This window comes from Callithrix jacchus, chromosome 16 (assembly GCF_049354715.1).
Source record: "Callithrix jacchus isolate 240 chromosome 16, calJac240_pri, whole genome shotgun sequence".
In the NCBI taxonomy this organism is placed as follows: Eukaryota; Metazoa; Chordata; class Mammalia; order Primates; family Cebidae; genus Callithrix; species Callithrix jacchus.
The window spans coordinates 96,839,085-96,851,293 of record NC_133517.1 but is presented as its reverse complement, the minus strand read 5'-3'; the positions used below and the strand labels follow the sequence as shown (position 1 = coordinate 96,851,293).

General features: G+C 36.7%; 1 protein-coding gene across 17 annotated transcripts in view; it reads right to left on the bottom strand.

The window, feature by feature from the left end:
- The window catches only part of RGS22 (regulator of G protein signaling 22), a 150,229-nt gene that overhangs the window by 124,530 nt on the left and 13,490 nt on the right, over positions 1–12,209 (bottom strand). For 15 of the 17 annotated variants that reach the window (XM_002759356.6, XM_078353462.1, XM_035276616.3 and 12 more), the window contains one exon: positions 8,621–8,683. The exons of the other annotated variants lie outside the window; for them this stretch is intronic. In XM_002759356.6, coding sequence (XP_002759402.4) covers positions 8,621–8,683 — 63 coding nt within the window. The remainder of the gene's footprint in view (positions 1–8,620; positions 8,684–12,209) is intronic. 17 annotated transcript variants of the gene reach the window in all.

Sequence of the window (12,209 nt, the reverse complement as noted above, 5' to 3'; positions counted from 1 at the left end):
GGGGAAATATGTCCCCAGAGACAAGGGTAGTAATACTAGAATATCATGTCTGGTCTGGTTATCATACATTAAAAGAGATTTGGCTAAACCAGAAACTCCAGAGAAAGATAAGCAGAATAATTAAACGGGAGAAATGTGGGCAAATCACTTTGCCTTTCTGAGACACATAAGTAAAAAGGGGTTGTAACTAGATAAACCCAAGGTGCTTCCGTGTTTGATACTCCATTGGTCCAGGATTGATGTTCCAGAAAAAAAGTCTATATCTTCTGCTCTTTAGTAAGAGCACCCAGCCCCACGATTCCTTTGTTAAGTTCACTCATTTATTCAGTAAGTATTTATTTAATTCTTATTGTCATAATATCTTATTTAATATATTGAGTGAGCCAATACAGGGCATCCTCCACAAAGCCCCAAATGAAATGAATAAGACAGAGATCCTGCCTCAGAGCACACATAATCCAGCAGAGGAAGACAGATAAGTAAATATAAACAGGCAGTAAAGACCCATCCTATGAGGGAAAAGGATGCAAAAGTCAGCACATAAGGTGAAATCATATTTAGTCAAGATTATCCCTTAAAATCTTGAAAGCATTGATAAAGTCTTCAACAATCTTCTCAAAAAGTTCATAAATCAGTTGTTCCTCTGGATTGAAATAGGTCACTGATTCTTCATTTAGGGATTGGATAATGAAGGGGTGGGCTTGTGTTTAAAGCTCACACTGTACACAAAATATGTATGTTTAGCACTAGAATCACCCTTAGCATGATGAGATGACAACATACTCTAAGAGGAAGGATGGATGACACTCAGTGAGGGAAAGGCAGTTTCTCATCTTCCCTCTTACACCCTCTCCAGGACAAATACACATAGACTGGCGCAACAGACAAAATCATTGTCACTCTTTAAATCACTCTTTATGTCACTCTTTAAATCTCACTCCCTCTGCAGAACATAAATAGTTCAATTTGAATAAGAATGAATGCATATTGCAACTCCAGTTTAACACAGAACAAGCATAATAGAATGTACAAAGTAATGTGATGGCACAGAGAGATTCATTAACTATTAATATATTCTGGAAATTAAGGAAGATGTATAGGGACGGTGGGCTGCTAGAGTTGAATCTTGAAGCATGAATAGGCAATGTCAGGTAGACAAGGGAGAAGAGGGGAATTCAGCAAAAGTAATAGCCAATGCATCAAGATAAAGGAGCATGACACTTACCATGTACCCACAAAAATTAAAAATAAAAGATATAAGAGCACAAAATAATAGGTTACATTTGGTGAACTACAAGCAGTGAGATATGTTCAACTTTAATATTTGAGGGGAGAATAGCAGAAATAAGACTGGAGAGAAAGGACGACTTCGTTGAGGACCTACTATCATATGTTGTAACTCTCAACTTACACTACTAAATCAATGGTTCTCATAGTGTGGTTCCAAGATCAGCAATATCTCCATCACCTGAGATCCTGTTAGAAATGTAAATTCCCTCCTAAACAAATTAACGCAGGAACAGAAAACCAAACACCACGTTTTCACTTATAAGTGGAAGCTAAACATCAAGTGTTCATGGACATACACAGCAACAATAGACATTGGAGACGACTAGAATGGGAAGGGAAGGATGGAGACAGGGGCTAAAAAACTATCAGCTACCATGTTCAGTACCTAGGTGAAGGAATTCATACCCTAAACCTCAGCACCGCACAATATACCTAGGTAACAAACCTGCACATATACTCCCCCAAATCTAAAATACAAGTTGAAAAAGAAAAAAAAAAAAAAAAGACATGCAACTTATCAGTCCCCTCCCTATAACAAAAACTCCGGGGGAGGAGCCCAGTATTTTGAGTTTTAACAAACCCTATCTAATCATTCAAACGCATGCACATGTATAAGAATCACTGCTTTACAACAAGGGGGAGCCACTGAAGAGTTTTTAGCTGAGGAGAGGCAGAATCCAGATGAAGACAAACTGCAAAGCCACATTCTGTTGGTTACTTCGTGCTGACTCTCATGGGTATTCATATATGAGGTGGTGCCAGCTGTCTGTATTTGATACCCAGGAGAAAGTGCCCTGGTCTTTCGTTAGTACCCAAATTCCTGTTGTTTGCTTAAAAAGAAGCTCTCTTCAACATCCTTTGTTTTACTGTTTCTAAGCTTATCTATAAAGCTCCTATAGTTTAGTAAGTAACAATACAAGACACATAGGATATGAGAGACAGAAACGAATGATGTAGGAAGTCTTTTCTCCAAAAAGCTGAGATGGCTGATTTAGAGAATGCTCAACTTTGAATCATATGACAGAAAAAATCTTCAGTTTGAGCTTCAAACCCAATACTCCATAAGATGTTACAGGCTGTTCTTTTCCTTAATTTTCTTATTTCAAGGATATCATTTTCCAAATACTCCAAAATGAATTGACCTGAAGGTGGTGAAAGCTAATTTTGTAGTACTAGTCATCCATGTGTGAAAAATATTTTCACAGAAAAAGCAAGTGCATGAAAATATTTTTACCACAATAAATTGCTGGTTCCACATTTCTTTGAAAAGGGGAGGGGAAAAAACCTGTGAATAATTAGTGATGTACTTAAACTGCCAGCCCAGCACCAGTGAAACTCACTGGGTGCCAAATTATTTAGCTGAACAGTATTTAAATTAAAAACTAATGACTAGGTTAATTTAATACATCTTAATCTCTGCTCCAACTCTGTCTTTACTAATTGAGCTCCAAAGCTATATTAAACATGCATCCCTATTCAGTGAATGGAAAACATCTGACTACTTGAATGTAACAAGTCAGTTACCAATAACAACTTCTTTTAATCTAAGTTTTATTGTCATTTTAGATGCTTAACCATAAACCGTTTACTAGACATATTCACCAATGGGGTGGAAGGAATAATGGGCCACATAAAATGTATAGAAAATATCCTTACTTAATAAATGACTTAGGTAATTTGAGTGCTGTATGTTTGAGCTACAAGTCTTATCAAAACACCCAGAGGTATAAACACTGAACTAAGCAGTTTCCTAGAGCTCTATCAACACCTGTAAAAATCAATTTCTGAGTATATAGATTTTGGCAAGGGAAGACCCTAACTCTTCATCCCCCTTCATCCCATGCATTCCCCCAAAATATACTCTTTCTCTCCCCACTGGCCCCCCACAACAATCCATCTAGCATATAACTCCTTCATAAAGCTGCAAGAAATTATAATTGTTTACAGATTTTAAAAAGTGTGGAGAATCAGTCCAAAAAAATAAGTTATGTAAAATTCCAACAGCACATAGCTAAGCATGGTCTGGCAAACACATGGCATACCTATACTTGCAAGGAGGGTATAGAAAAGGCCACCCCTTCAGCTTCTGCAAACCATAAATGTCACAAACATTTGAAACCACCCACAGAGGACCAACCTAAATCTATGTGGGCTCATCTACTCAATCCCACAACAGTCACTGAGCATAAAACACACAAAACAAAGCCAAAAGGAAAAAAATGTTTTCACACTATAGCACAGAAGAAAACTTAATAAGCAAACACTTGTCCATAAAGAGCTGACAGCAAAAAACCTCCCAGACACCAAATGAAAACAATATCTGAATGTGAACTTGGCCCAAGAACAAACGGAATGAAGTTAGGAAAGCTAGGATTTGGAAAGTGCCATAATCATTTATAATAGCAGCAACTATCCCGGATTCCCCTCATCAAAAAATAACATGGAGGCAGGCTACCAGCCACCAGTTTCTGATCTTACAGTGTGTCCCAAGGGTATAATGGTGTAATGGAAAGAAATAGCATAGGAGCCAGAACACCTCATTCCTAGGCCATTTCTACCACAATTCGGTTATGGGACCTTGCACATGTCATTAGATATGGGAAACATCTCAGAAGCCATCTTAGAGATGACCTAAGGGCCCTATAATCTGTATCTACATTCTAGGGCTTGGGCTATTGTTTTTGATGAGGGCTGAGAGTTGGGGTGGATGAGGAAAGGAGGCAGCAGAAAAAATTAGAAGGTTTACTTGTTTATATTAAGTATCTTACATGGAAGATGTTGAAATGAAAACAGAATTATAATCAAGAAGCTTTGGGAGATACAGAAAAGACCTGTTCCCCGATATTCTCATAAGATGATTTTCTCACCTCTACCTGAATACCTCAAATCACATGAAGTTTACTCCTTCACAAGTCAGCCCATTTAATTGTTAGAAAACAAATTCTAAAGTTCCTTCTAATGGTAAGTGAAAATCAAATCAATTTCCTTCACAAATGTTGGCCCTGGTTCTGCACTCTAATTTCACAAAATATATTAACCCTTCTTCCTCAATCAACTCATAAAATATTTGAAAAGGACTACTCCACTCCACTGCTGCCACCCATTCCCAAGCCAGGTTAAACACCAAACTTCTTTCAACCTTTCATTTGGCATGGTTTCCAAAGTGATCACTGGCTAAGTCTCCCTGAGTCTGGTTTGGCAGAGCAACTTTTAACATATGGCACCAAAAATGGAACACAACTGGCCAACATGGTGAAATCCTGTCTCTACTAAAAATACAAAAATTAGCTGGGAGTGGTGGCGTGCGCCTGTAGTCCCAGCTACTCAGGAGGCTGAGGCAGGAGAATTGCTTGAACCCAGGAGGCGGAGGTTGTGCAGTGAGCCGAGATCGCGTCACTGCACTCCAGCCTGGCACCTGGCGACATCGCAAGGTTCTAAGGGGAAAAAAAGGAACACAACATTCCAAGTGCAGTCTGACAATTCAACCCTATTCAAAGAAACACTTATTGGGTGCCTTCTGTGCTGCAGTCTAAAGTGCTGCAGTCTAATACTTTTCTTGATGTTGACTACACTTCTATTGATTACACTATCCCTAAAATCACATTAGCATTGTTTGTTTTAGTCCATTTCATACTATCAGGATAAAAATAAGACAAGATTATCTTATCCAAATCATCAGTTTACTCCTCTGCTGCCAGTTCTATAGACATCATAGCATAATGGGACAATCAAAAGTTTTGAGCCCTTTGAACCTGTGTGGACCATTTTTTACTAGACAAGTTACCTAATACTGGAACTTGCAACTTTTCATCCAACTCTCTCTCTCTGATAAAAATAATTTTAGAAAGGCAAAGCCAATGACAGATTTGTGTGGCACATTAGACTGTCCTCTAGATTGACAATCCACCAATCCCATTGAAGAGCGATTGCCTGTTATGCTTCAGGAATGGAAGATGAGATGGTCTAATCAGTGAAGGAAAAGGAAAGAGAAGCACTAAACCTGTGCCGGGCACTTAATATACATTACCTCATTTCATAATAATCTTGTAAGATAGTCATATTGTCTTCACAGAGAAAGAAATCAAGGAATTAAGTAAGCAAGGTTTCTAAGATCACACCAGTAAGAATGGAAGAGCTGGAATCAAATACAGTTCTCTCACTCCTATTACCAACTATTACATGGTGAGATTTGAGCATGGGAAGAAGTATGGTCAAGACGGATTGGTGGGCTAGGGGAGGCAGGAGAGAGTGTGCAGGATGGCAAAAGTAGTGTGAAGCAAGAAATAAAGCCAGAAAGATTAAGTTGAAGCCAAATTACAAAAGGTCTTGAATTGTATACTAGCAAGTTTGGAATTCAATCTGTAGGTTATTAAAAATCAACCCCTGCTGGTTATGCTTAGTGAACCAGTTCAAATATTTGAAAACTAATTTCACAGATAATGATAAGGTCTTTGGAGACAAAGCACTATAAGTGGAGCATGTGTTGAGGTTTTTATTTTAGATAGGGTTGTTAGGGAAGGCTTTCTAAACAGAAGGAATTTAAGTCAGGGAAAAGTGATACAGATATCTCAGAGAAGAGCATGCCAAGTTGAAAGACCCTGAGTATATTTGGCATATGCATGCTTGAGAAACAAAGAAGTCAGTCAGATTGGAAAGTAAGTAGGAAATATAGATCAAGAGATAACAAGAGCCTAATCATATAGGATTCTGGATTTTATTCTTAGTGTAATGAGAAGTCCCTAGACAGGGATCTGAACAGAGCAGGAAGTAACATGATTCAATTTATTATTTTTAGAATACTTTATGGAAATCATAATATATTAATTTATGGTTCCCCAAAATTCCAATCTATAACTATCAAAAAAAAAGAGAGAGAGAGAGATTAGTTTGGCATACTTACTCTCAGTAAACCTATACTGGCTTCCAATTCTTAGCTAAGGGCTTCCAAACCTTACTAATCTGTTCTAGAATTCTGCCAGACGCTTGGCATGAGAGTACACCATTTTCCTTCTCCTTCCTGCCCCCAGATTCTTTTGAAAATGCATGACAACATTTTCTCTTCTTTTATCTTGTAACGTGAAGAACAAGTAATTAATAGTAGACTGTGTGATCCTGAATGTAGATGCAAAAGGAACTCAAAAAAAATAAAAATAAAAAAGAGGTGGTAAAAACAGAAGGATTTGGAGAGATGAAAAACAGGAAAAAGGCAGCCTGGGTGAGTGCATGGGACACATGAAGGGGTCAAACCTCAGGTCTTGCTCAGGAGGAATGAAAACATGATTACATATATAGAATTCAATAGAAATCACAGTCATATCACCTAAAGTCTGAAAGTAAACAGAAAAATTGCAATGTCTACTCTGACTGGATGGCGAGATTATCACATTTTTGGTAAACTGTTTATACTATTGCTATGTCATTTCTATACTTTAAAATATGATTATTTTAAAAGAAAGTAAGGGAATTTATTTATTTTCCACAACAAGTCAATGTAATCACAAATCCCAAGACACTGAAATTTAAATGCTGAGAAACTGACATTAGACCTACATAGAGATTTTTCTATTTAAAATTTCACAAATGTACTTGTTTTGGAGGGAGAGTGGAGACTGCAGAGCCCACGGGGTTCTACATAATCTGAAAGAGCTAAATTCCGGCAATTTTGTTATGCTACTGGGTTTTGTATAATGTACAACTGAACAACGAAAGAGTCAGACCAAACAAGAACATCCTGAGTATCCTCTGATGTCACTCAGGCTTGTTCTTGGAAAGGGAGCAGGGGCTTTGGTGTGTCAATCTAACTTCCATAATGGGTCCAGAGATGTAGCTATGCTCAACAGACACAGTACAAAATTATTTTAGGGAAAAAAAAATCACAAAACAAACATGCATGCATGGATACATACATATATATGTATATATGTGTGTATATATATATTAGTTATATATATATATGTATAAAACTAATCTACATAAGAAAGTACTGAATAGTACCATCCCTTCAAAAGGTATTTCTAGTGTTTAGGCTTTAAGAGACTTCACATTTATGGCACACTCCCTTCAAAATTACTTGTGATTTTTTTTTAATTTCAATTTTTTTCTGGAAAAAAGTTTTCTTGTTTTCATAACACAATAGCAAAAACCTTTTCTTATATGTTTTTTAACCAGCATTCCTTATTAACTTTATTTACATACAACCAGATAGGTCTTTTTATGACTCCTCATTTCACTTTTTCCCAATTCCTTGCTGTGGTTTGAATGTGTCCCCCAAAGTTCACGTGTTGAAAACTTAGTTCCCAATGCAACAGTGTTAGGAGGTGGGGCCTTAAAAGAAGAGATTAGGCCATGAGGGTTCTGCTCTCCTGAATGGATTAATTAATGTTGCTACCTTGAGAGTGGGCTGGTTATCAAGACGGTGTTATAAAGCTTGTGATAAAGTGAGGTCAGCGCCCCTCTTGCTCCCTCGTTCTCTTAATCTCTGTTTGCCCTTCCACCATGGCATGATGTGGGAGGAAGGCCCTCACCAGAGGCAGCTCCTTGATCTTGGACTTTTCAGCTTCCAGAACTGTGAGTCGAACAAATTTCCATTCCTTATACATTACCCAATCTGTTATTCTGTTATAGCAGCATAGACTATATGGACTAGGACATTCCTTAATAGTGACAATATATGTCACTGCTGTCTATAACTGAAACTATTAATTGGCATCAATCTATGTTACACCAAAAACAGTGTGTGAGTCCTATTTACCATTGATATAAAACTCTAATTGCCTTATATACAAATTCCACTTTAAGATCTGTCCAAGAGGATGAACATAATTGCTTGAAGGGAAGAAATCAGTTTTTTGACTTTTTTGATACTTTGTCCTTTATCACCTCTGTCAAAAGTCTAACCTGTCAGCTGGGCATTGTGGCATGTGCCTCAGTCCCAGTTACTTGGTAGGCAGGAGGATGCTTGAGTCTGAGAAGTCGAGGCTGCAGTGAGCCATGATTGTACCATTGCACTCCAGCATGGGCGACAGAGCAACACACACAGTCTCAAAAAAAAAAAGCCTAACATGGTGCCAAATACAGCTGAACCAGTGTGTGTACAGAATACTTTTTAATGGTTAGAAAAACTCTAACTTTCTTCAATAAAAATAATTTCTAAATATGATTCAAATCCAAATGATTAACTACATAAAAAGATATAACATTTACCTAAATGCTTTCATTAATATTTTTTAAAAAGCATTATCCCTGATAAATTGGTCTCACAAGATAATCAAATGATTAAAATATTTTGCTTTGATAATATATATTCTATAGGTCATAATAATAAACTCACTGGAAGGCTTAGGAATTCATTGAAGTAGTCTACAAGAAAATCATCTGTTGCCAGAGAATCTTCCTGCAAAAACATAAAAATATAGTATTATAATCATAATACAATGTTTTAAATCATGCTTATATTATTCTCTAATTCTGCTAACAATTTATTATTACATAGATCTTCAAATCTCTTTTAGTCATTCAACAGTGAACCCTCACTATAAACTGAATACAGTGCTACAATCCCTGGAAGGAAAAAGTAAGAAAACAGAAGGGAGCATATTCTTCAAACACTTTGCTACTATACTTAGTTGGAAAACAGAACACATGAAAAATATAGCATAACACTTAAATGAAACATCAACGAACACAAAATAATACCACCACTTGCTAAGTTTTACAGACTTATTTAAAAAAAAAATATATATATATATATATATATTTCATAAAAATAAAGCCAGAGTCAAGAAGAAGCAGTGTTTGGGGCCAAATGAAATTGACAGTGTATATTTCTTAAATAGCCCAATAGAAGTGTTAAAGAAGTGAAGAAAACTTTTTACTGCCCCCCCACCCCAGAATGAGATAGATTTTGTAATCTGGATCCTGCTTCACTTCTGCACGAGGAAACTTTGGCAATGCATGTGTTCTAAGCATAAAGATTGTATACATTTTTTCCATAACGATCTCATCCACCATCATAGCCACTTTTCAAATTAGCAAAACTGAAAACCCACTGCCAAGAAAATATCTCTCTTCCAAATCATAAGACACCTTATTTTATTAGTAATTGTTTCCATTGTGTCAAAAGCACATCATGGCATACTGTTGTATGGTACATGTGTTTATTTTGTTATTCATAATTATATTTCAATTTTCCAAATCGAACATGAAAGTTGACAATATGACACAATGCTATTATTTCCATATGGCTGCTTACTTTCTTCTTACACTGGCCAATTTAAAAAATTTATTGAAGTATGTAGTGCTATAAGGAGGACACTATAGTATATTGCACCTACTTTGGAAAGTAGATGTTCAGGATAATTTCTTTAAGTAACTGCAGCATCAGAAGAGAGTTATAAGCAATCACTTACAGAATTTATATCAAGAAACTACTAGAAACTTTAAAATTAAAACAAAACACTTAGTGTTCTAAAAATTTCAACTGATTAAAACAACAACAAACTAAGGATTGAATAAATTTACTACTTTAGTAATAGTACCTTTGTAGTACAAGCTCAAAGAAAGTCCTGACTGACAAAGTCTGTCTAAACAGAACAAGGTAGATATCCTTCTGGGGGAAGCTATAAGGCATAAGGCATTTAATAACCTATCAAACTTTACCTTTCAAAGTTACTTCAATAATCCCAACTGTAGTTAGTGAACCACCTAGATTTTGCTAACTCTTAGGAGAAAATATCTGAATTCTGGGTAGAAGGCATCATGCTACAATAAGGTTGGCCAAATTTGGCAGTACTGAATCACATGATCAAAATCCACAGATGTATACAGTGTATATCTTAAATAATTTATAGCAGTGCAATACAATCCCTTGTTAGTTTTGCTAAAATAGACATTTCATTTTGATTTTTTAGCCATAATACAAAATATATATTTCATAGAGCCAGGTGGACCTGGCTCCACTGGGAATTAGAATTCCTCAACCTATTTCAGATAGATAACTTTGAAAGAATAATTAGAAAATGAAATAAAAGATACATAAATTCAAGTACTGCCTAGAATTGCCACATTGCCTGAAATTTCTGATTTTCAGATTCATATATTTATTCATTTCCAGATACCTTGCACTTCTAAAAGATTCTAACTCAATGAACTCTTTGAGAGGAGGTACCTGTTTTGTTTTGTTTTTTGTTTTTGTTCTTGTTTTGAGGCAAGGTCTTGCTGTCACCCAGGCTTGGGTGCAGTGGCACGATCTCAGCTCACTGCAACCTGGGTTCAAGCGATTCTTGTGCCTCAGCCTCCTGAGTAGCTGGCACTACAGGCAAACACCAACACACTCAGCTAATTTTTGTATTTTTTTGTAGAGACAGGGTTTCACCATGTTACCTAGGCTAGTCTTGAACTCCTGGCCTCAAGTATCTGCCTGCCTTGGCCCCCTAAAGTGCTGGGATTACAAGCATGAGCCACCACAACCAGCCCTGTTTTTTTTTCCTTAGCCTATTTCAGATTGATAACTTTGAATGAATAATGGAAAATGAAATAAAAGATACATATTGTAATCCCTATTTTTTATTAAATTCAACAGATATAAGTATACTTTGTCAAACTGCCATAAAGTTTCTAAAAGTTTACTCTAGATTCCTGAGCTCAGCTCAGCTCACCATGGATGGATAAGCGTTCGCAGGTGGCAGCAGTAGCACTGCTCTAACCCCTTGGTGACTTGATATTTCCTAGGCATTCAGTCATATGCTTTGGTTTGCACTTACAGAAAACTATGAAAATCTCAGGCATTATTAAATATATCAAAATCGATATTTCTAAAATGGTGCCTTAATTTCTATCAATATTAAACTTCAGCAATTCTGTTGATACCAGGTAGTTCCACAATGGGAAATAAGTGTTACCTCCAAGTTCCATCTGCTCAACCCACATGTGGTACTTGAGTGGAAAGGCCTGTCCTTCTCTTAGTAAATAAATGAACACATTTTCCCATTGCAGTTTCTAGTTCAATGTGTTCAAAATATCTTGTTACATCATTAAACAGTCTTGTAAACCCATGAGTATTTGATAAGCCCTTTACACCACAAACCCTTTAGTTAAAAGAAAAAAAAAAAGGCTGGGTGCAGTGACTCACACCTGTAATCTCAGCACTCTGGGAGGCCGAGGAAGGCAGATCACCTGAGGTCAGGGGTTCGAGACCAGCCTGGCCAACATGGTGAAACCCCGTCCCTACCAAAAACACAAAAATTAGCTGGGTGTGGTGGTGGGCGCTTGTAATCCCAGCTATTTGGAAGGCTGAAGCATGAGAATTGCCTGAACCCAGAAGGTGGAGGTTGCAGTAAGCTGAGATCATGCGACTGCACTCCAGCCTGGGCAACAAGAGCAAAACTCCATCTCAAAAAAAAAATTAAGGTCTTGAGCTAAGATGTAGCTCAGTTAGTCTCAAAGAGTTTCCACAATCCTGTTACTTGGCCATATTAAAATGCTCTAAGTCTCTATGCTTAGGTTTAACATCTTCCAATAAGCTGGTGATGGTTAATGGTAAAATCAGGAAGAAAATTGAGAGTTACAATCATTTCCTCCATTACATCATTCCATAAACCTGACTGCAAAATTTGCAACACAGATTCTCTGTTGAATGAAGGTAGAAACACTTCTTCAGAATTGAATATAATATTGAAACCTGTTTTTTCATGTATTACAGGTGTGCCATCTGTGAAAATGAAGTCAGCTTTTCCATTTTTAGTTCAAACTTCTCAAATGTCTTATTGAAAGAGGGTTAACAAAATATTTATGTGTGCTTGCTAATTATCGTGGGTAAAATTTTTTGCTTATTTTGCTGTACCTTCAAATCAAATGAATTACTTTTTTTTTTTTGAGACAGGGTCTTACTCTGTCACCTAGGTGCTTAGCTAATTTTAAAA